The 23,868-nt window shown below is 36.1% G+C and overlaps 1 protein-coding gene across 5 annotated transcripts in view; it reads right to left on the bottom strand.

Annotated features, from left to right (window-relative positions):
* CPS1 (carbamoyl-phosphate synthase 1) overlaps window positions 1–23,868 on the bottom strand; it is a 191,534-nt gene that overhangs the window by 84,002 nt on the left and 83,664 nt on the right. For all 5 annotated transcript variants that reach the window (XM_042244190.1, XM_060410396.1, XM_042244189.1 and 2 more), the window contains 12 exons: window positions 23,373–23,429; window positions 20,554–20,646; window positions 17,705–17,794; window positions 16,102–16,230; window positions 15,393–15,499; window positions 14,377–14,515; window positions 13,215–13,292; window positions 11,489–11,587; window positions 9,644–9,739; window positions 5,697–5,886; window positions 4,250–4,407; window positions 2,616–2,744 (listed from right to left, as the gene is read on the bottom strand). In XM_042244190.1, the coding sequence (XP_042100124.1) occupies window positions 2,616–2,744; window positions 4,250–4,407; window positions 5,697–5,886; window positions 9,644–9,739; window positions 11,489–11,587; window positions 13,215–13,292; window positions 14,377–14,515; window positions 15,393–15,499; window positions 16,102–16,230; window positions 17,705–17,794; window positions 20,554–20,646; window positions 23,373–23,429 (1,365 nt within the window). The remainder of the gene's footprint in view (window positions 1–2,615; window positions 2,745–4,249; window positions 4,408–5,696; window positions 5,887–9,643; window positions 9,740–11,488; window positions 11,588–13,214; window positions 13,293–14,376; window positions 14,516–15,392; window positions 15,500–16,101; window positions 16,231–17,704; window positions 17,795–20,553; window positions 20,647–23,372; window positions 23,430–23,868) is intronic.

The raw sequence follows: 23,868 nt of genomic DNA, 5'->3' as shown, positions 1-23,868 counted from the left end.
TGGGAATTAGAAGAATCATATGCAGCTATTATTATGGGTAATCACTGCCTAAGTGCTTAAATATTGAGTCATATATCATGCATGCCTGATTAAACAGATATGAATTAGTATAATTATCATTCCTTATTTACTCTGTACCCATTGGTAAGTAGAATGCTGAACCCCAAATCTGAAAGAGGCAGTCTCTAACCTTAGGACATTTAGTTGCTGAAAAATCCAAGGAAGAAATGTCCCTTTGTCTCATAATAGATTTGATTTGTGAAGGCAATAAAAGCAACTGGACAAAGTAGTCTGAAATTTTTCAAATTATTAGCAGGTACCGTAATGAAATAATAACTCAATGTTAGTTATTCTGTGATGTGCCTCAACACTATTTTTTTTAACCTCAGTCAACACTACAGGCTCCAGCATGTGCACTTGAAAATGTAACACTTTTGGCCTCACCGCTACCCATGATGAGGTTTTCAAAGTGGTTAAGAAACTCTGTAGCCAGTGTGAACAACTTAATAAAGATTAATTTATCATTTGGATTACCTGCTAATAGAAGAAATCTCAGAAACAAAGGAGATGAATAGGGGGAAGCCTTTTGCATTCTAATGGAATAGACTGGACGCAAGGACAATTAAGATCAGCTTCTGCTGTTGCCTCAGCTTCTTTTTCTTTCAAGTCTCAGATTTTATCCAAAGATTAATTTAGGGACCTACATCAGGTTAATGCAGTTTCTCATGATGCTAAATATAATCTCAAGAGAGTCAGGGGTAGCTTGAAAGTGAAAGTGTTAGTCACTCAATTGTTTCCCACTCTTTGCGAACCCAGGGACTATAGCCTAGCAGGCTTCTCTGTCCATGGGATCTCCAGGCAAGAATATAGGGGTGGGTTGCCATTCCCTTCTCCAGGAGATTTTCCCAATTCAGGGATTGAGCCCAGATCTCCTACACTGCAGGCAGATTATTTTGCTTAGACTATAACAATACACATCATTTTTCTCACGGGAAAAGCTAGCTGTATAAATAATTTTAAAGTATCCCATTCCAAAGTTAATCTTCATTGTAAATATTTTGGATGACTGAACATTCAGAGTGCTTTTATACTGTAAAAAAAAATGTTAATTGACAATAAATATGCCTTCACGATTGACAGTAATAATGAGGTAATTAATATTAAAAACATTAGGAACATCTAATGTGCTAGAGGAAAAAAAATGTATACCTCCATAAGCATCTTTTCTTTAAATACAGGATTCAAAAGTCCAGAATGGAAACAAGAAACATTCATATTAGATATGTTTCCCTTTGTAGGGGATTGTTTGGCAACTTTAGAAAAACTCAGTCCCAGTTTTGGACGTGCAAATTTGCCATTGCAGTTATTTTGTTGTTGTTTAGTCACTAAGTCCAAATCCGACTGTTTCGCAACCCCATGGACTGTAGCCTGCCAGGGTCCTCTGTCCATAGCATTTCCCAGGTAAGAATACTAGAATGGGTTTCCATTTCCTTCTCCAGAGGATCTTCCTAACCCAAAGATCAAACCCATGTCTCCTGTTTGGCAGGTGGATTCTTTATCACTGAGCCACCAAGGAAGCCCTGCAGTTATTTAAGCACATTTAACTTTATTTATCTATTCTCAAAATCTTACAATTCAAGGACCTCATTTTTTTTTCTTTCACTCCAAAAAGTAATGATAAAGGTATAAACTCTGCTTGATAGTTACTCAACACCCCCCCAAAATAGCCATCACAATAATTCTGTCAGCTTTGTATCCATAACTGCCCCATGGAAAGTTATATGAGCCTCTTGGGCACAAACACATTCATTAACTGTGAACAAAAGTCACTGCTTTCATGGAGCATGGTTTCTTTGTTAATATCTATTTTTTGGAGCATATCTGAATTTTCTCAAGATTTTCCCTTTAATACTTAAGAAAAGAAATGTTCAGAAATACGTTAGAGTGATTTTGCTGAAAAGTGAATTGGAAGCACTCAAATCTCACTTTTGCTTATATGTGTGTGCGGCAGTTGGCAGAGATACCACTCATTCATGACACTATGAGGTTTATACTGTATTTATTTTAGACACCTAAATTTGAAGTAAAACTAAGCTGCTCAGTATGTTACATTTCCCTTACTGGACACCATCCACGTCAAATTGTTTCAAAACATAACAGCAAAATGGAATATTATATTCTGGGTGTTTCTTTAAGCCACTAAAATAAGCTTAACATCATATGTGTTTTGGAGCAGATTTTGAAGCAGAGGGAGATGGAATTGGATTGGCTGCCCAACAATGAAATCAGTAGACCGTACAGTGAAGATGGACCTTGGGTTAAGGCTGCTGCTACTGCTAAGTCACTTCAGTCGTGTCCGACTCTGTGCGACCCCATAGATGGCAGCCCACCAGGCTCCCGTCCCTGGGATTGGGTTAAGGCTGTGTCCAGTGTAAATAACTGCACTGTACCTCCATTTCAAAAGAGTCATCTCTTGGACAACAATTTAGAGATGTGGCAGTGATTTATAAACAGAAAAAAGGTCATTTTTTCCATCTATGTGACTTTCTTTAATTGAAAGAGTATATCAGGGAATTTTCTTGGTCGGTAAGAATTTGGTCTGCAAAAACACGTACCTTTGTGCTGAGGTCGATTAAGGTCTCCCTATTGGGACAGAGGCCTGAGCCTAACCCGCCCAGGGCGTAAGCAGAACGGATCATCACCGGGTAGCCAATGGCATCTGCTGCCTTCAGTGCGTCCTCAATCTGTCAACAAGAACATGGACTCAAAGCTGTAAATGCTGACCACACTAGCAGAGAAGACCAACCAAGAGAGTCTGGTGATTCAAGTGTGTCAGTTTATCTGGGGGAAAAGACCATGTTCGATTATTCCCTCATTGCCTTCTGAGAAACAAGTAGTATTTTAAGGATTTTAAGTTAAATTTCAGGATTTTTTAATGTACAGTGAAGGCTCTTTTCTAATTCCTTTGGGGTAAATTTTATTAAAATTTAATAAAAATATTAAAACAATGATAAATTGTTAAAAAATAAAAATAATGATCAAAGGCAAAATAATTGTCATTAATTTGAGAATGAGGGCCATATTGAAATTTTAAATTCAGTGTAAAAGTCTTCATCTCTTAACCAAAAAAAAGGCTTTCTACTACAGAGTCTAACTGGAATGCTACATAGAACAAGAGTTTTCATTTTTGAAGTTCAGTCAGAGAGTACTCCCAGAAACTTGGAATTTTTTTTTTTTTTAACTTACAGAATACAACATATGGTGGCTATATTTTTCTGTCATGGAATATTATTACACTACCAATGGGAATGTAATTACACCTTTCCCATATGCCTGTTTCTCATCCTAAGGAAGCAAGGACATAATTAAATAGGGCAATGAAAGAATAAATGTATAGCAGGAGCTTTCCAAATGTTCAGCAGAGCTATCCTGGGACTATTCCTGATTGACAGCTTTGCAACATGCTATGTACTTGATAACGCTCTTTTGTGAAAACACACATAGCCCATTTTTAGTTGTCCCAGCAGTATCTGCCTTATCCCAGAAGATCTGCCTGTTTCTATAATGGGGAAGTTGCATCAGAAACTGCTTCCACTACCCCCATTTCACTGACTGTATGCCTGAAATCAGGAATAAAGTCACAGACAAAAACAGATATACAGAAAGTCTGACTTTTTCCTGGCACCCAGTAAAAGCCCATCAATAGGTACAGGACACTATGGAACATGATTAAGAGAAATGCAAAACAAACTTTCCTCTTTAAACAACTAAGCCACAGGTTTCTCAATTATAAATATTACTGATTAGATCCAATGGCCTTTTTTTGTAGATGATTTTATTGTAAAATGTTTATTACATTCTAACAAAAACTTTTAAATCAATCATTTCCTGTTTGTAGGACATTCTCACAAAATGTGTGACTAATCCCAGGAAGAAGATAAAAATTACTTTGGCATTGCAAGTTGATAGGCTTCTTTGTTTTGATTCAGGAGATCTGATACTCAGGGCACTTCAGCCATTGATAAACCGTATCACCTGTGGGTTTATGCTTCCCTTTTCATAAAATAAAATATTAATATGTATCCCTAATGTTTCAGTTGAATGTTGCAATTAATACACAGTGTCTCTGAAGTACTAACACATTTCTGGAAAAAATATATGTAAAGAAATTTTTTTCAGCATGATAAATCATTCTCTCTAAATGCAAGACAGATAATGGCCCTGCTTCTCTAGAACAATGACTTCTTACCGATTCCACTGCAAAGCTTGGGGCAATCTTTTCATTAATTTCGTTTAGTTTGTCTGAGAACAGCTGTCTATCTTCTGTGGCCATAATGGATTCAACTGAAGTTCCCAGGACTTTCACGCCATATTCCTTGAGCACACCTCTCTTGAATAATTCCACTCCTACAGAACAACAAAATAAATAAATCAATACATAACAATAATAAATAAGCAAAATAAATCTGTTTTTAAAACATTTTATGTTTTCTATAACAGATATCTGAATGCAACTTTTTAAAAAAAAAAATCTTAACTACAAAAAAACCCATCAGCCACAAAAGAATTATACTTAGGGTAAATAAAAGTTTTGAAAGAAAAATTCTGAAGACATTTTAGCAACGTATTTTGTTGGTGCTAAAATATCTTCAGAATTTATTTTTCCAAAAAGTTTTTGTTGGTACTGGGCTTTTCAGGTGGCACTAGTGGTAAAGCACCTACCTGCCAATGCAGGAGGTTTAAGAGATGTGCGTTTGATCCCTGGATTGGGAAGATCCCTTTGAGGAGGGTTTGGCAACCCACCCTAGTATTCTTGCCTGCAGAATCCCATGGACAGAGGAGCCTGGAGGGCTACAGTCCCTAGGGTCGCAAAGAGTCAGACATGGCCAAAGCTACTTGGCACACACATGCACTTTGTTCTTGTTACTATTATATGTATGTTCACTTTTATTCTCAGAATAAAATTCATTATTCTAATTAATAAAAATCATAGGATTACTGTAAGGCTTAAGATTTTAGTATATTTCCTTTCCTTCTAAGAAAAGTCTATTTCTATAATGAACTCTTATTTAAATAATCCCACTGATGCGGGTTTCTATCTGGGCTAAAAATTATAAAAATTGTTTGTGTTCCCATTAATTTGACATCAATTTTGTCTGCTTTTTACAGTTGATATACACATTACATCACCAACTGCTTCCTGGAACTAGCAATGGGATTCTCAATAATGATCTATTTCTAAAGGTTTAAAACATTTTAAATAGAACAGAGCTTAGACTCAGCAGTTGTGTGAAGGGATGATAGAGAGACTCATCTATGTGACCACGAAAATATATGTGACACATAAGAGCACAGAGCACTTAATCAATGTTAATTTTCATTTTTCATTCATAATAGTTCTCAGAGTTTCACTGGAAGCAGAGAAAAGCAGTATCATGGGACAGAGGAGGGGATTCAAAAAAACCTACTTAACTACCGCAAAGCATTAAAGGAAAAGGTTTCCCTTTTGTCCCCCAGCTGTTCTGGGAAATAAACTGGTAATATTCATCATGTGACATTATCAAGTGGCTGTCTGATAAGCTTCCTCACACAGAGGAAAGCTTTTATGAACACATAGAGCTCAACTGTTAAATAAATGAAAACAAATTGCTATATATAAGTACATAAACCAAAACTCTGCAAATAAAAGAACTCACCACAATTCAGAGCTGTCTGGCCACCCATGCCTAGAATTAACCCATCTGGCCGTTCCGCTTTGATGACCTCTGTGACAAACTGAGGGGTGATGGGAAGAAAGTAGACAGTATCTGCTTGCTTTAAGCCCACTTCATTGGTTTGCACCGATGCAATATTTGGGTTCATCAGGACAGTTTTGACATTTTCTTCCTGAAAGAAACAAAAGGATCTAGAATCTTAACACATGATCTAAAGAGAATAGTCATAATTCAAATGAGGATTATTGGGTAACAAAATTTTAGGTTGTGGGCTGCAGAGATCAGTAACAGGACCATTGTGAATGGAAGTTAAAAGATGGCAAACATTTGATGAGAGGAAGAAAGAAAATTGCTTGTAAATAAAACTATCCAAAAAGAGCTGCTGCTGCTGCTGCTGCTAAGTTGCTTCAGTCGTGTCTGACTCTGTGCGACCCCATAGACGGAAGCCCACCAGGCTCCTCCGTCTCTGGGATTCTCCAAGCAAGAACACTGGAGTGGGGTGCCATTGCCTTCTCCAATGCATGAAAGTGAAAAGCGAAAGCGAAGTCGCTCAGTCTTGCCAACTCTTAGCTACCTCATGACAATCATTCTAAATTCCTTGTCGCTACACGTATCAAGGAAAGCTGGAGATGTTTTCTATAGAATTTGACCAGAGGTCCGCAAATACTACACAACTTTACAGCTCAACTGACCTTAAAAAAATAAAATATTCTGATTTTTTCTGAATGAGTAAAATATAAAATGGAAAAAGACAACATCAAAACTGCTTCCTTTTCTAACGTTTCTTGAAAAATAACATTGAGCATGTGCTTTAAATGCAAGATAATGTATTTCCATCTAGCTGGAAGCACTGAGAGCCTTCTGCTGGTTTCCATTTTCCTTAGATTTTCATGCCTACTGTAGTGCTTTGACAAAGAGCATTATACAACTGTTTCTACATATAATATAAAAAGAAAATGACCGTATGGCAAAGAAAAAGAAAAAAGAAAATTTTGTGTGTATATGTGTATGTAACGATATTCATAGCCCTATCTCACTCCTGACATCTGGCTGCTGCTGCTGCTGCTGCTACGTCACTTCAGTCGTGTCCAACTCTGTGCGACCCCATAGACGGCAGCCCACCAGGCTCCCACATCCCTGGGATTCTCCAGGTAAGAACCCTGGAGTGTGTTGCCATTTCCTTCTCCAGTGCATGAAAGTGAAAAGTGAAAGTGAAGTCGCTCAGTCGTGTCCAACTCTTAGCGACCTCATGGACTGCAGCCCACCAGGCTCCTCCGTCCATGGGATTTTCCAGGCAAGAGTACTGGGGTAGAGTGCCATTGTCTTCCCCACCTGACATCTGGAGAGACCCCTAAAATAATTCTTCATGTAGGGTACTAAGGATAATAACTATATAAACCAGGATAAGGGTGACAGTAAAATAATTATTATGAAATATGGCCTGATGGTTCTTTTTTGTTTACCCATCAACATGTCAATTTTGAACTCTTCTAAAAAGTCAACAAAATATTCAAATGAAAGTATAGAAATCATCCTTGAAAGCCCTACATATCCTTAGGGGAAGGGTCTGGATGAAAAATGAGATATATTTCATGCTACCTTAAATTCAAATAGTGCCTTAAAACTTGTGATGTTATTTTTACTTGATTTACATTATTTTTATAGCAAAACTGTGAAAGAAATTTTCATCTTACAGATGAAGAAATTGAGATTTAACAAGATTAAGTGACTTGCCAAAGATGACACAGGTGATAAAAAACAAAATTAGGACTGTAATCCAAGTCTTAGGATTCAAGTCCTATGTCCTTTCCTCTCTAAATAAGGAATTGTTTTTCAAAAAGAGTATTATTAACAAAATATTGAATGGATACAGATAGATAATCAGATGCATTTAAAATATGTTAGAATTTAAATAATTGAGTCCAAATGAAGAACACATCATTAACAGAAGTTATAGAAGGTCTCACTGCTCTAGAAAAGTAACAACAGAAAAGTATATTTGTTAAGTGTTTTCTTGAATGTGCTATACAATGAATATAACTTTTTATAAATCAAATTACATAGGAAAAGTTCCCATAAATGCATGTAATGAGCTTCTATTCGTTTTAAAACTTAGAAATAATTTCAAACCTTTTTAATAAATGTTACATCATTTTTTCTATTTCCAGCTATAATGTATGCATAAGTTTTTACATATTTATTCATAAATTCATATCTATTAACCTCTTAATTAATTATATCTAATAATTCCTATTCTTCATCTAAAATGTATAACTTCACCTTTTGGATACAATGCATATAAAATATTAATACAAGCTATGAAAATATTAGTTCTTAATAAAACTACCAAATAGGATAAAAAAAAAACTGCAGGCTAGTTTAATGTGTTCTAAACTCCAAACAAATTTAAATTGTGTTCTAACCAATCTTAACCATTGGACACCCACTAATTATCTATCTAAAGATAAGTTTAACCTCAATACAGTGAAATAGAGGATGAAATGGTTGGATAGCATTACCAACTCAATGGACATGAATTTGAGCAAACTCTGGAAGATAGTGAAGGACAGGGAAGCCTGGCATGCTGCAGTCCTTGAGGTCGCAAAGAGTGGGACACAACTGAGCAACTGAACTGAACTGAACTGAACTGAACTGAACTGAACTGTGAAATAAAGCACATTTTGAAAATGTACATAAAAAGCCTGTGTGCACGTGGGTGAACACACTGTATGGAGAAGAGTATTAAAAACAAATGGAAAGAAGAGCAAAGTAATTGGGGCTGGGGGCTATGTCTATTTTCAACAGACATCTGTTGGGAGAAAAATCTCTGTATATAGAGTACTGAATAAAATAAAGAGAAAAACAAAAAATGTGGCCATCTTTCATGTTGGTTGGCCTCTTGCTGCCTTCCCTATGTAGCTCTCTCCTAGCCAAGTCTCTTTGTAAGAGTGGCTTGACACCACAAAGCCTGTGGCAAGGTCACAGAGAGCACACATTGCCTTTGTGGTTTTTTTTTTTGTTTTTTTTTTTTTGTTTGTTTGTTTTGGGGTTTATTTTTTTTTACTTTACAATATTGTATTGGTTTTGCCACACATCAACATGAATCTGCCACGGGTGTACATGTGTTCCCAATCCTGAACCCCCTCCCACCTCCCCCCACCCCGACATTGCCTTTGGATGGCCTGATTAACGCTAAAATGTGGACTATTCTGTAAATAAGGACACCAAAGAGAAGCCAAGTTAGTTTTTCAACAGAAATAGCATACACGTACAGTGAGTTATCTACAGGTTTATTTTACTATGATAAAGATGGGGGAGATTTCCAGAGACTGAAGAAACAGGGAGGATATTCTTTGCAACTTAGTTATTAAACCCTCTATTCCACTCAAAAATCCAGTTATACTATCCTGGTAAGTCATCCAGTCCAAGTCACAGACAGTGAAATTAGGTGGCCCACAGTAACTTCTAAAGATCGGACAAAAGGTGTTGTTGCCTTTACTCTTCTGGTTGGGTCTTCCCCATTTCAACCGAAGAGAAGCCTGAAGTATCCCTTAGAATATTCGAAGTACTTTACAGCACCAGGTATGCCCAAACTCCCTTTTACACGAAAGACAAACGTTTCAAAAGCTCACTGCCTTAACAAGTACTATCTATAGTGTAGACTTATATGTTTTTAGTTTAAATAGAGATATCTTAGATAATTTTGGAGATCAATCCAATCTTCTTAATTTGCAGGTGTGCACAGTTGAGAAAGCTAAAACTCTTGTCTGTGATCAAACTTCCTTTTATATAAGATGTGTAAGGAATAGTGAAGGAAATTAATTATAGTGACTTTGAAAAGAGGTAGTGTCATAAATCTAAATTATAAAACACTAATTAGACTCATCAAAGGGAGTATATTAATTCCAGGAAAGATCATGGTCTCTCACCTTCATCGCTTTCACAGCTTGCGATCCCGAGTAATCAAATTCACCTGCCTGGCCAATGGACAGACCTCCTGATCCTAGGATAAGGACTTTGGAAACCTGTAAGCAATAAAAAAATGACATCACTTTTATTACTAATATAGGAAAATAAGTCATTTTTAAGTATGGTAAATATAAACTAGATTGGCTGGCTTTATGTGGGGATTTAAAGTACAATGTTTTGAAATATACATGAGTAAAAAGATCAACAATTTAAACATCTCAAAAAGCAATTTCCAAAGATCATGAAGCTTTTTTTACTTAAACAAAAAATTTTTGGAAGAAGTCTACATTTTATTTAAACATATATAAATGTCTAAAAATAACTACATATATATGAAAGTGTATATCTATATATGTTTATAATAAATATAATTTATATATAATTTTTAGATAATCTCCTTAAAATTTATTTGGCTAAATGGATTATTATTCCATGGGTTTCTGCTGGACAAATAATGGGCTTAAACGGAAACAAGCCTGTGAGCATTTCCTAACAAATGAAGAGAAAACACAGAAGGCAAGGGGAAACAGGGACACCTTTATATTTACATTTTGACTTTACTTTGTGGTTCAATCCAGAAATATTTACAGAAAATACGATAATAAAAAGATTATGTTTTAGCTACATCCTGAAATTCATACAAGTTATACATATGACTTCAAGCAAGTAATAATACTGCTTATTTTTAACCACAACTGCCAAGCCATTCAGAGGAAGAAGATGTTCTAGGTCACTGCAAGAAACAAGGACTTAGGAAAGAGTTTGTATTAATGGAGTGCCTACTATGTGTAATGCAATGTAGAATCCCAAGTTCCCCTTTACCTCACCATTTAAAAAAAGGAAGGCATCTGAAAAAGATGAGTTGAGAAAAACACTATATGGTGGATGGCTTCATTAGCTATGGAGAACCCACAGTCTGATTTCACATGGAGTGGCTGGATTACCTCCAACCTCTCCATCTCAGTAAAAGAGGCTGTCATAGAAATCTTTAAAACAAACTGTCTAATTCAACTTATCATTTTATGTAAGCATATAAATCAATTATTTTTGTTCATAAGAGGATTTTACATACATATGTGTGTATGTGTGTATATATATACACACATATATATAATATACATATATGTGTACATGTATGTGTATACCTATATATACATATATAATACATATATATGTATATGTACGTATATATGTTTATATATACTTAAAAATACATCTACAGCCTTCTACATTTTATGTAATAATGATGTAGGTGTGCCTTAACTTTGAAAGAAATGAGTGAAGCCTTTTCATATTAACATACATATTCAAACAAATAAGAATTCAGGTCTTAGGCTATATTAATCCTTATCTATCTGCTCTTTAGAGGTAAAATAATATTATTCCATTCATGATGTTAAATAATAGATCTTCTAGTTAAAAAATGTGATCATTATAACGACTGTAGCCTGAACTGTATCTCAAGTACGCATCGGGCTCTGGTTTATTGAGTAATGGACAATTCATCAAATTTGAAATTAAATTAAATCTTAGTCCTCATTAAATTATTTTTATTAAAAATGTTCTAGAAGAGGTGAACTTTAAAAGACATGATTTTTAAATCACAACATGATGATTCCAGTGAACATCTAATGACTCATGTAGAGCAGACCAAATAGTTAGCTGCTAAAACGACGGGTGATTGCAATATTACCAATCATCTTTCATAGCCATCAAAACAGTTTACTTCATCCACTTAATAACAGCATCACACAACAGAGAAAATCCAAAATACATACACCAAAAAGGAGCCCACACATACTGACCTCAACTCGAGATGCTACTAGGCCTGGCTTCGGGAGTACCGATGTAATGGTGTTTCCTTTCTCCTTCTTTATCAGTGAGAAAAAGGAATCAAACAGGTACTAGAAAAATTAGAGCCAACTAGTTAGAAGTTGCAAAACTCACAAAACTGTCACTTAGAATATAGTATGTCCAGTTCAACTTGAACTTTAGATAAGCAACAAATAACTTTTTAGGATAAGTATTCCTATGCAATATTTGTTTGGGGGTGGGGGTTGCCAAAGCTAGCAAAACTAAATATTTATTACTATAAGAATTAGATCAAATAAACACTTCTAACTCCTCGTGTCAATTTCTATTAAAAGAACACTTTCAGCAGACAATGAACATTTCAGATAATGCCTTCTGAAAATGTCATTTTAGCCCCTTAATTAAGAAGAATTTTCTCCTAAATAAAACTCTAGCTATGCAAAAAAAAAGAAACAAAAGGAAGCTATACTACTTATGTACCCTACTGTGAGAACTAACTGGATTTTTAATTGTCTATCAGGTCTAAAAATATCTCTGAAGATTGTGTTACATATACAAATATTTCTAAGATTCATAAGCTTTACAATGAATTTATTTCCACTGTTACACTAGACACGACAAATTTCAACAAATATATTCATTTTGCAACTATTTGGCAGAAAAAAAGAACTAAGTGAGACCAGATATCACATATTTTAATTTCAGTGTTCCTAATCTGAAGTAGGCAAATAACAGGCAAATAATCTAAATTTTAAGTTAAAAAAGTATTTAGCACACATTAGGCAATAGATGTATATGTATGTAACTAATGTTATTTTTGAGTGTAGATAATGTTGTACTGACTTTGGCTATTAAGAACCATTCTTTCCTAATAATATCAAAACAAGAACAAAATATAAATATCTGAAAAGGGCAATTCAGGGATGAGGAAGTAGAGTCTACAAAGGGAAAATTCCTATTCTCCTCTTCATTTTGCCTAGCTGTCTTTTCTGAGAGCATCTGCCGACAAGGAAGAATTGCCAGTATCACTAATGCAGGCCCTAGCAAGTACAAGAGGAAGAGTCACTTCAGACTTCCCAGACTTTTCTGAATATCTCCACAAGCCCTTTTTGGAAAAATGTTCTTGAACACTGAAGCAAAAACTCACATGAAATAGTAAAAATATTAAATTTAAAACAAAACTCCTCTAGGCATTCCTTATGGTTCTTTGCTTAAGCTATCTGACTCATATGTGTGTGCAAGTATACCTTCCCCACTCCCCACAACCCTGCTCTTCTTCTTGCTCCCGCTGCTGTTTATTTCCCCTTTATGGCTACACAACCAGTTGCCATAGGGATTTTCGTGAAGTCACAGATGGGGGATTAAAATTTCATTTCAGTTATGAGAACCAGAGAGCAAGAGGGAATTCATTTGCATAGTGCAACAATTGTAAATTTCAGAACTAAATATATTAAAATGATAATCATTTAAATAAAAATCACATTGCATTAGTTTCTTAAGGGCTTTCTGACTTCAAATTTTTAAAAAGATTGAAGTTTCCTCCATGATATTCATGAGGAAATTTTTCAAACAACACAGGCATTATCAAAGCACTCTTTTTAAGAATGTTTTGTACCAAGACCACCTAGGTAATTATTTTGGTTTCTCAATTTTTCACATAAGTATATTTCTGATTTTAAAAAATTTTAATATGTAATAGACCTCATCTTTCTGACATACCTCAGTGTCTGTTGGCCCTGGGCCAACTTCTGGGTGGAACTGCACACCAAAGAAGGGTTTGCTCTCATGCATAATCCCCTAAAGGAATAAGAAATTGGAAGAAATTCATACAGTAACAATGAATGTCAACCAGGAATAGGTATGAATCAGTCGACAATGAAGTTCAAATTTTCAAAACTAAGTTAAAAGTTTGAGAACGTTTTAAAAATAAACAGTACTAATAAAACTAGGCCAATAAAGACACAACTGATGTGGTTCCCCTATTTAAAAAAAAAAAACTAGCTTGTTCTATAACATTTCAGGCCCCTCTAGGCTCTGATCAGAATCACTTAAATCCTCTTCTTTTAACCAACTCCTAAATTACTTCTCCAAGGGTTTCTCAAAGGCTACTTCAGTGCTGAGTTGCAGAGACATGCATAGACTGGTCCCAAACAGATCTCCTTCCACCAATAATCCATTAGCATTGAATGTGTAAAACAGTCATTGATTAACCATTCAAATTGTGGGTCTTTAATGAGTCAACTGATAAGGGAATAAAACAGAAAAAAATTACTTTTTAAAAAAGCAGAGGGCTATGCCGACTAAGGTCCGTCTAGTCAAGGCTATGGTTTTTCCTGTGGTCATGTATGGATGTGAGAGTTGGACTGTGAAGAAGGCTGAGCGCCGAAGAATTGATGCTTTTGAACTGTGGTGTTGGAGAAGACTCTTGAGAGTCCCTTGGACTGCAAGGAGATCCAACCAGTCCATTCTGAAGGAGATCAACCCTGGGATTTCTTTGGAAGGAATGAAGCTCCAGTACTTTGGCCACCTCATGTGAAGAGTTGACTCATTGGAAAAGCCTCTGATGCTGGTAGGGATTGGGGGCAGGAGAAGAAGGGGACGGCCGAGGATGAGATGGCTGGATGGCATCACGGACTCGATGGACGTGAGTCTGAGTGAACTCCGGGAGATGGTGATGAACAGGGAAGCCTGGCGTGCTGCGATACATGGGGTCGCAAAGAGTTGGACACGCCTGAGTGACTGAACTGAACTGAACTGAACTGATGGAAAATAATCTATAACAAGAATTATTCCTCATACATACCCTAGAAAAGCCCACATAATTAAGGGAAAGGTATTTGCAAAACAGAGTATTATAACTCCTGAATTTCTCTTCACTCACCTCATTTGTTCGATCATTAACATTCACAAAAAGTGGTTTCCAGCCAGCCGGAAGGGTGCTGTCCAGGGCATAGCCATGATTCTGAGCAGTAATGAAAGCCTGTCTGTTTGTGATATTCAAAACAGGTTGATTCTGCCCTCTGGATAGAAGAGGTGAAAAAGGATAGAAAAGAAAAAGCAAATAAAATAATATAAATGCATTAGATGTAAAATAGAGAGTAAGAAAAGACAATTAAAATTCAAAAGTTTCAATTGCCTAGTGAAAAATTACTCCATGAGAAAAATCACAGATTCTTAATCCCAATAATTTTAGCAAAAAAAAATAAAATAAATTCAGGAAGCTTTGTTGTATGCTAAATATCAGGTCTATTAAACTTATATGATCGGTTTTAAAAAAGGGGAATTGCACTCATAACAAAAATGTTAAGATATGCTTACTAGCTTAGAGACAGACAAATATAAGCAATTTCTTTTAAGGCTGCTACAGTAATTTTAAAGCCAAAAGAGAGTACTTGGGGGATAATAAAGAGGTTACTCCTCACTCCTGAATCATTTTGAATTATACTTCATGTGGAGGGTGGACTGGGAGGGAAAGTTCCATATTGAATAAATTAACATCATTTAGCGTAAGGAAGTAAAACCAATAGGATCTGAAGATTTCTGGGTTCTTGAGTTACACTAGTTTTATAATATTGTCAGCAGCAGCAGTGCTCTGAAATCAAGCTCAAAATCTGAAAAATTTCCCTCGGAATATCATTTGAGTATTATAACTTCAATTTAAGTCACAGAAAGGAAAATAACTTTAAATTATGACAAAGTTATTGTTAGAGAAGGCTGCCTTTCCAAAATGTGATAAAAATAGTATCAGGTAGTCAGACAACTGTGAACTATGTAATAGTGTGGTTATCTATTTATTCTGAAGAAAATGGCATGTAAGTTCTCTAAGCCTTTTTGGTTTGGTTACTAACAGTATTTCAGAGCCAGTCTGACATGTAAACAGAAGCATAACTGCCTTACCTGTTGGCCATGGACATCTTGTAGACTTGGGCACCAGCAGCCAATCCTGTTATTAAATTTCCTGTACTGATTCCAAACAATGGTTCCTTGCGATCACTCTCCAAGATCTAAATTAGGAAAAAAACTTTATTACTCCAAAAGATCAGGTCCAATATATATATATATATATATATACATATATATATATATATATATACACACACACACAACCTCTGAAAGAAGTAAAATGAAGCATAATTGAATAGTAATTGAATAAAATTGAAAATAGTAATTGAATAAAAAGTTAGATTATGAATAAGGACAGGATTGACAATTTGCAAGCATTAAAATTCATTAGAATATACTTAACATCCAGACTAAATTAAATCTAGTTTACTATTTCTCTAGAAATTCGAAAGTCTTGTAGGTCCCAAGATCACGGTGAGTAACACAAGTTATCATTTTACAATTGTTCAGACAACACATTTGGAAATCAGACTCCAGCTCTCAACACTCAAGGACACAATCCCAGTTGCTCTGCCTGAAGGTCTTTGCTCTTTCTCCTGTAGAACTCTCACCTAGCTCGTTCCCCCTATACACTATCTGTGCTGACACTACCTCATAAGTCACAAACAGAAGTACAAAAAATATTTTTGTATAAATAAAGTATATTACAGAACAGACTCCCTCCAGTTCATACACAGACACACACTCTCCCGGTTCACTATACCTTTTTTACATTCTGAATTAGTGGTTGTGCAAGAGCTGGGTTACCAGGTCCTCCAGCAATTAAAAGCCCATCATACTCCATCTTGGTGAAATCATGATTCCAAGGCACTACATGCACTTCTGCCCCTCTCTGGAAAAGAAACACGAGAATGGTCAGCTGGGGACTTCCCTGGTGCTCCACAGGGCGTATGGGCTCGATCCTTGATTGGGGAGCTAAGATTCTCATGGCCAAAATAACAAAACATAAACAACAGAAGCAATTTTCTAACAAATTCAATAAAGACTTTAAAATAGCCCATATCAAAAAAAAAGAAAAAAAAGAATTTAATAGTATTTAATAATTCAATTTAATAATATTTTTCTTTGCCAAAGTGCTTAACCTTCTCTTGGCTAATTATTCCCAAAAGGGAAGAGAAACAGAGTACATGATTCAGATAAATAATTCTGAGCAAAAATTTTTTAGGGTGACATATTTTGTGTGGTGGAACTGAAAGGGACTCTACAATAAAATGTGGAAAAAATAGCATGTAAGTTTTGATTCTAAAAAAATAGATAATGCACTTTCCCATACTTCCTCTCACTTCAGGAGGTTGCAAACCTAAAGGCTTCATGACTGGGCACCCAAGAACACAGGTTATCTTCACTTACTCCAGGAAAGGGAGTGGCAAAACAGAAGATAACCCTATTTCCTCCAATATTTATTTTGGTCCACCTCTCACCTTTTTCAGTTCCTCATTTTTTTACCTTACCAAATTTTAATCAGCCTTCTTTCCTGGGGTTTTTTCATATTTATATTCTAATAGAAAAATTAGAACTTTTCTATACAAAAGTGGATGGAAGATGGCTTTGATTGTTTTGCTAGAAGCATTTAGCAAGTCAAGAATTTGAGAGAAAGAAGTTTCTTTGGAAAAGTTTCCAAGAAATACTAATAGCAAGCAACATGGTGAAAGACCCTAATAAAGTATGCATTATCAATCAGATACCACAACGCACAAATAGAGCTTTGGATCACTGGGGAACTCTGAGAGCCAGTATAGAATATTCACCTGAAAACAGCCTACCCATGTGGCAAAGGAGCCGGGAAATTGACACTGTCATTGATTGAGACTGCTCCAGGGATCATTAATTCTATATCATTTCCTGCCTGCCAGCAGCCTCCAACCAACCAAAGAGAGCCCTCAGGCAATGAGATGCAGACACTTGCAATTGGAAGATGGACAAAATGGCTTAAAATGATAAAATAAGAGGGCCATATGGCTAAGCCATCTACAGCTTCTACTGTTTATGAGTCCACGCACATTTTTGTTAATAAAATTTATCAGTGCTTGTGCCAGGTCTCAGAATGTCAATCAATAAGTGAAAAGAACAGTCAATATTTTCTTCTGTGTGTTGTAACCTTTGAACGTTTTTTTGTTTTTAATAGCAATCTACATCTCTAATTTTAACAGGGATAAATGTATTATCTCATAGACCAAAGGCAGCGAGAATATATCCTTTGACATTCTGAGAAAGTATACAAGCTTTCTCTGAAACAGAGAAAATCAGATTAATACTAATGATCAGTATTACAAACCCCCATCCTTGAGATGGAACAAATTACTTACCTTTACTAATAAGCGGATTACATTGTTTTTTATCCCACAGTCTACAGCTACCACTTTCATGGGATTTCCTTTGCCATACACCTTGACATCCTGCCATTTTAAAAACCAGAGTCAGAGGGAATGTCCAGCCATGAGCAATACATCAATATCATAAACACATCTCAGGATGCTTTGCACTTGGTAACAGATTGATAGCTAACTACTAGGGAGTGGCTGGCAGTTAACAATCAGTTTGTAAGAAAGACATAGCAAATGCCACAAACTCTATCTTGTTCATGAGAACAAAGTATTTTGCTGTTTTGTATAAAATGTTGATTACAGTAATAACAATTATCCCTAAGAAATTGGTTGCTTCTATAATTAACAAACATTTTTTCCCATGTTTTGCCTCATTAACAACCAGTAGCAATGGAATTTCCAAGTACTATTGCCTGATTCAGCACTAAACAGATGTAATAATAGATACATCATGCTTTAAACACCTCTTGATCCTCAACTTGCAATAAAGCTTGGATGAGGTAGAGCTATTGTGCATGAGGCTTAGGAAGTGGGACTAATGGATAAAATCAGTCTGAGTCAGAGGAATTGCTAAGCTAGTGTAGACCACTGGTCCCTTTAGGTTACTGTCTAATCATTTGCATTTAAATGGTAGACTTCATAAAAGGATCCCAGAGCATATCATAACCATTATGTACGTTTTAAGCACTGCTTGGAGTCAGATCCATTTTCACAGGCATTTACCCAAGAAGCAGTTCCCCAAAGTCATAAAAGAAGAAATAATAGAAATAGAAAGCCTAGAGGGCTGGGTGCCTTCACTGGTTCCAGCTTCAAGAGTCAGCAAACACACTCTGAATTTACCATGATTTCGAAGTTTCTTAAAAGTTTTGGATGAAATTTGCAATCTGGTCTCTTCACAAACACACCATATACCCTCTGTACAGAGTAAGCAAGACCTCATAGAAATAGGAATACATGAATTTTCTAGGACCCTCCAAGAGAGGAATACATTATGCAGTGTTTTTCAACCTTATTTGACCATAGAATTTTTTTAAGGTGACTTTCTCCAGGCCAGTGGTTCTCACATTCAGGAAATGCAACCCCAAGTTAGTTCTAAACTCTAATAAAATTCTATAAAAATAGCCCTCTATCATGCTGTGTCTCATCTCTTCATAGGGAAGTGAAGTGAAGTGAAGTTGCTCAGTTGTGTCTGACTCTTTGCAACCCCATGAACTGTAGGCTCCTCTGTCCATGGGATTTTCCAGGCAAGAATACTGGAGTGGGTTGCCATTTCCTTCTCCAGGAGATCTTCCCAATCGAGGGACTGAACTCAGGTCTCCAGTGTTGGAGGCAGATGCTTTACAGTCTGAGCCCCAGGGAAGTCCTCATAGAAAAGTGTGTTGAAATCTCTATCTCCTATTTGTTTGCTGCTGCTGCTAAGTCTCTTCAGTCGTGTCCAACTCTGTGCGACCCTGTGGACTATAGCCTGCCAAGCTTCTCTGTCCACAGGATTCTCCAGACAAGAATACTGGAGTGAGTTGCCATGCTCTCCTCCAGGGGATCTTCCTGACCTCGGGATCAAACCCACATCTCTTACGTCTCCTGCATTGGCAAGCAGGCTCTTTACCACTAGCGTCACCTGGGAAGCCCTCTATTTGTCTAAGCCACCTTCTTTCTCCTATTTGTCTAAACCATCTTGCTGTTTCTTTTCTTGCTATTCCTGGTCAGTCTGGGCTTTCATGACTTTTGTCCGAATTAACTGCAATAACTTTCTAGTTACCTGCTCTTTTATCCAGTTTATTTTGCTCCAAAATGTTGCTGATTTTGGAGTTCAGTTGATTAATTGAGTCAATGACACTAAACCCTCCAGCTCTGGCCCCGTCCATCTCCACTCAACTTTAGCCAAATGTGAACAGTTGTATTTGTGAGCCCGTTGGTCAGACACACCAAATTAAGCATAACTTTTCAAACACACCATATTGTTTCACTTTCAACACGCGCCATTTCCTCTGCCTAAAACAAAGCTCTCCTAGTTCACCATCTACTGACTTACTCTTTATGTCTCAGGACAAGCCTGAATCCTTTGCAGGGCCTCCCCTAATCGACCTCTTTAATTGGATGTTTCCCCACACATGACCTTATGGTGTCTTGTGCACACTCCAAGGACAGCATTTATTACAGTATTTGCTCCATGATGATTGCTTGTTTGCGTACCCCGCCAAACTCTACAGTCCCCAAGAACAGAAACTATAGCCCAAGAGACTCACAACTTTAATCAATATCAACACATGTATTGATTTTGTAGAATACTTAGATGTATTGTATGCCTTCTTGTAAATATACAATATACATATCTCACTTTGGAGTGATATAGCCGTCCTGAAGAACACTTAATTTTTGAAGGGAGCTATAATACACTAAATTTTCAGTGTGCACAGGAATTCTTTTCCCTGGCCAAAATAACCCCAGATTCTCATTACAATATTGGGTCTGAATTCTATAAACTGCTCTCAACTCTCTGGCAGACCATTAGCTCTGTACCTATCTTTGGCAATTGAATGACCCTTGTATTTGACATTTTAAAGTCTTGAGTGAAGGAACCACAAAAAGAAATAAGAAAAATTAAAATAATAGTAAACAGACTCTAAATCAAGCCATGCAAGTTCCCTATAAGTAGAAGTTGCTAACTTTAAATGCACTGTTTTTGCAATATATCAATTTATAACTGTTTTCCCTTCAATTCTGATGCTTGTGGAAGATGATTTTTGCTTAAGTGTAGATTTGGTATTATAAAATAGAAAGGTCTAAAGGGGATAAAATAAAACCACAAAATGTGAAAAAAAATCTCTCACCTTGGTTGAAACCTCAGCAATCAAATTCTGCTTATTTGGATCCACAAAATCCACAGACTGACCTTCAAATTCAATCTTCCCAAGCATGGTACCCTATCAAATTAAAAAATTAGAGAGTTAACAGGGGGCAATGATGCAGGTGCTGGCAGGATAAATTCACAGGAACTTACACAGCTGCTCCAATATTTAGATGTCTTTATAACTACTCATAACCATCAGCAGATCTTCATCTTCTCAACTTGGAAAGATGAAGCAGTTTGTATGGTACATTTTGGGAGACATGCTCGGTAGTAAAATTACTTCTGCTAGGGCTGAGATAGTCACCTGGGGTAAGTGAAGTCAAAGGATAACAGAATTTGCGTTGCCAGGAAGTACAAATCAGAGTATTTAGTGTACTTATGACCTAAAACTATTTCGTTGGCTATGTGGCAAGATAATAGATTGAGAAAAAGAAAGGAAATATGAAGCTTGCTGAAAATTGAAAAAGAATGGAAATAGTTTAAAGAGTAAAATTCACATGCAAAAAAAATGTGAAATGTTGTATAAGTCACAAACTTTGAGAAATGGCAATGAAAGTTTCATTTTTCACATATGCTAATAAGGGCTTGAACTTTAGAGAAGGCTTAACCTTCTATAAAGTTTTCACAAATTAGCCTTGCTAGCCAGAACATGACAAATGTTTTCATATTATTCTTTGCTGTCCTGAGATTAGCTTATTTATTAGTAAATCTAGTTTGACCTATTTAGAAAAATGTTATATTATGTTTAGTAATGGAGACTTTATTGAGAGGGGAAAAGATTTATAAAAAATGGCATATTATGTTTCATAATGATGACTTTATTGAGAGGGGGAGGAGATCAAAATAATTTACTGATTTGCTTTTCTCCAAGGAAATTGTTGCACTGAAGGGAATAGAAAAAAGTCTTTATTTCCCTCTGAAACATATTTCTTATGGGAAGAAGTAACTTGGGAGTGAGGTGATGCTAGCACATCATCCAGACAGTTATTTCAGTGTGATTATTACAACCAGAGTACTATCTCAAACTCTGGGAAAGACAGTGAAAACCACCTTTCACTTCCATACTGGATTATTAAGTTTCATGGTGGTCTCCACTTACTTTTATAGTCCAAATCACAGAATTCCTTGACTATATTTATGGATCCCTAATTTTGAAATTTGGTTTTCAGTTCTTATTCCCTTTTACTTTAAGCATGCTGAATGAAAAACACCCTTACTCTCCAACCTAAGACTCACAGAACTAAAAGCCACAACATACATTTTTAATATGAGCCCATATTACTCATAATCAAATATAATAGGCAATACTACTATTTTGCTTGCTAATCTATTCAACCAGATTTTGAAAACCTAACTACTTCTGATAAAAGCAGTGCTCAGTCGTGTCTGACTTTTTGAGACTCCAGGTATTGCAGTCTGCCAGTGTCCTCTGTTCACGGAATTTTTCCAGACAAGAATACTGGAGTGAGTTGCCATTAAATACTCCATTGACAAAAGCAAGGTTCACCTTAAACTAATATATCACATGAAGAACATAATACGGTCTTATATTTTCCTAAATTACTAAGCCTGTCTATATTGTATCCAATCTGCCAATTCTACAGCTGAATTTCCCAATTTTATTCCCCTCCCATCTGGCACTCTCATCATTCTTTACTGCTCCCACAACATCATTGGGCTAAGAAAATGCAAAAGTCTACCTGGGATGTATAATCTACATATATAACCTAGACCATTTATTCTCAGGAAATCATGGAGGAGGGAATGAAATCAGAGGTAGAGTAGGACTGCAAACATCCTCTCTGTCTTCCTTCTGGTCCTAAGTATATGGCCATGTTCTTATTTTTAAAGCTTTCTTTCTCTTTACAGAGATCCTGAGTCAATATGTATTCTAATAAGGAATCTACAACAGATTTTCTTGGAGAACCTTTTTCACTTTGAAATTGTATCTTTCTTTCCTTTTCAAGCCAATATATAGAATATAATGAGAAACCTTTAATGGCATTTAGGGAATTTAGTTAATATTCACGAGATAAAGTTTCTTTCTGGTCTGAGATATGAAGTTTTCATTTAAGAAAAAAGTGTCCACCTCTTATAACAAGGAGAAGGAAGCAGATGGTGACGAGACATTCTCAGGGGAAGGGTCAAATATTTCAGCAAGCAGATAGAAAAGCAATAGACAAACTCACCTTCATCTTGGTCACTAGAAAAACTTTAAGAAAGACTAATTGAGGTAGCACATAGAGGGCTCATTTAATACACTCACAAATTTCACAAACTCCTTCAAGAGGACTAAATAAATAACAGCCCTAGTGCTGCACGCTTCCTGCTTTGCATTTTTCAGCAGGTAGGTATTCAATTTAGGCAAAACTCTTATGCGTCTAGTTACCTTCTCCACTTGTCTCACTAGCCCTGTCACATGAGCTGAATCTCCAAGGCTTTGCCTGGGATAGTGAACATAGAGTGGGCACTCAATTAACTACTGCTGAGGGAATTAATCTCAAAACCACTCATGAGCAAACATCCCAATCAAGTATTCAGTCTTGAAAGTCACATCAAGTAACTTTGAAAAAGTAAAACAGGATGACAGAGACCCAAGTGACAGAAATGGGCTGGATTTGTTCTTTTACATACCAACGGGTTCCCTGGGCACTGAGAAAAAACATATGTACATACAGACATATGTATATATACACGTATACATACACACATATATGCATATGTGTGTATATATATGTGTGCATGTATACATGAACATATATATATAAACATAGATTTGGCTAAATATGATTATCATACCTTATCTCGAATTATTTTAGTCAGCATTCTTGTATCCACTCCATAAATTGCAGGGACCTGTGGAGGGGAAAAAAAAAAGGGTAGTGACAGTAACATTGGAGGAAATTAGGTCCAGCATAGTATTTTCAAGTTACCAACTTAACATCATCTGTCTACTTGAGCAGTAAATAATTTCCCTACGCCTTCTTTTCTCTGATGTAGCGTGACTGTGTTGTGAGAACAAGGTAAATTGCTGTTCCTCTTGGGCATAGGATTCTTAATACCCAGACCATTCCTCAGAATGAAAAATGAGAAATTCTGAACATCGATCTTCTACTACAGTTTTGTTGCTTTTAATCCAGGATGTTAAACACGTAACAAAATTTTATATATACGTGTCTATTTTAAACTAAAAGAATTTGTGAAGTGAATTTCGTAAGCAAAATTACATAAATTATATGCAAATCCATGCTTCTGACACATAGTAGGCAATCAACGGGTTTACCTGGAGGTTGTT

The sequence above is a fragment of the Ovis aries genome, chromosome 2 (assembly GCF_016772045.2).
Source record: "Ovis aries strain OAR_USU_Benz2616 breed Rambouillet chromosome 2, ARS-UI_Ramb_v3.0, whole genome shotgun sequence".
In the NCBI taxonomy this organism is placed as follows: domain Eukaryota; kingdom Metazoa; phylum Chordata; class Mammalia; order Artiodactyla; family Bovidae; genus Ovis; species Ovis aries.
This window is presented reverse-complemented; position numbering and strand designations above follow the sequence as displayed.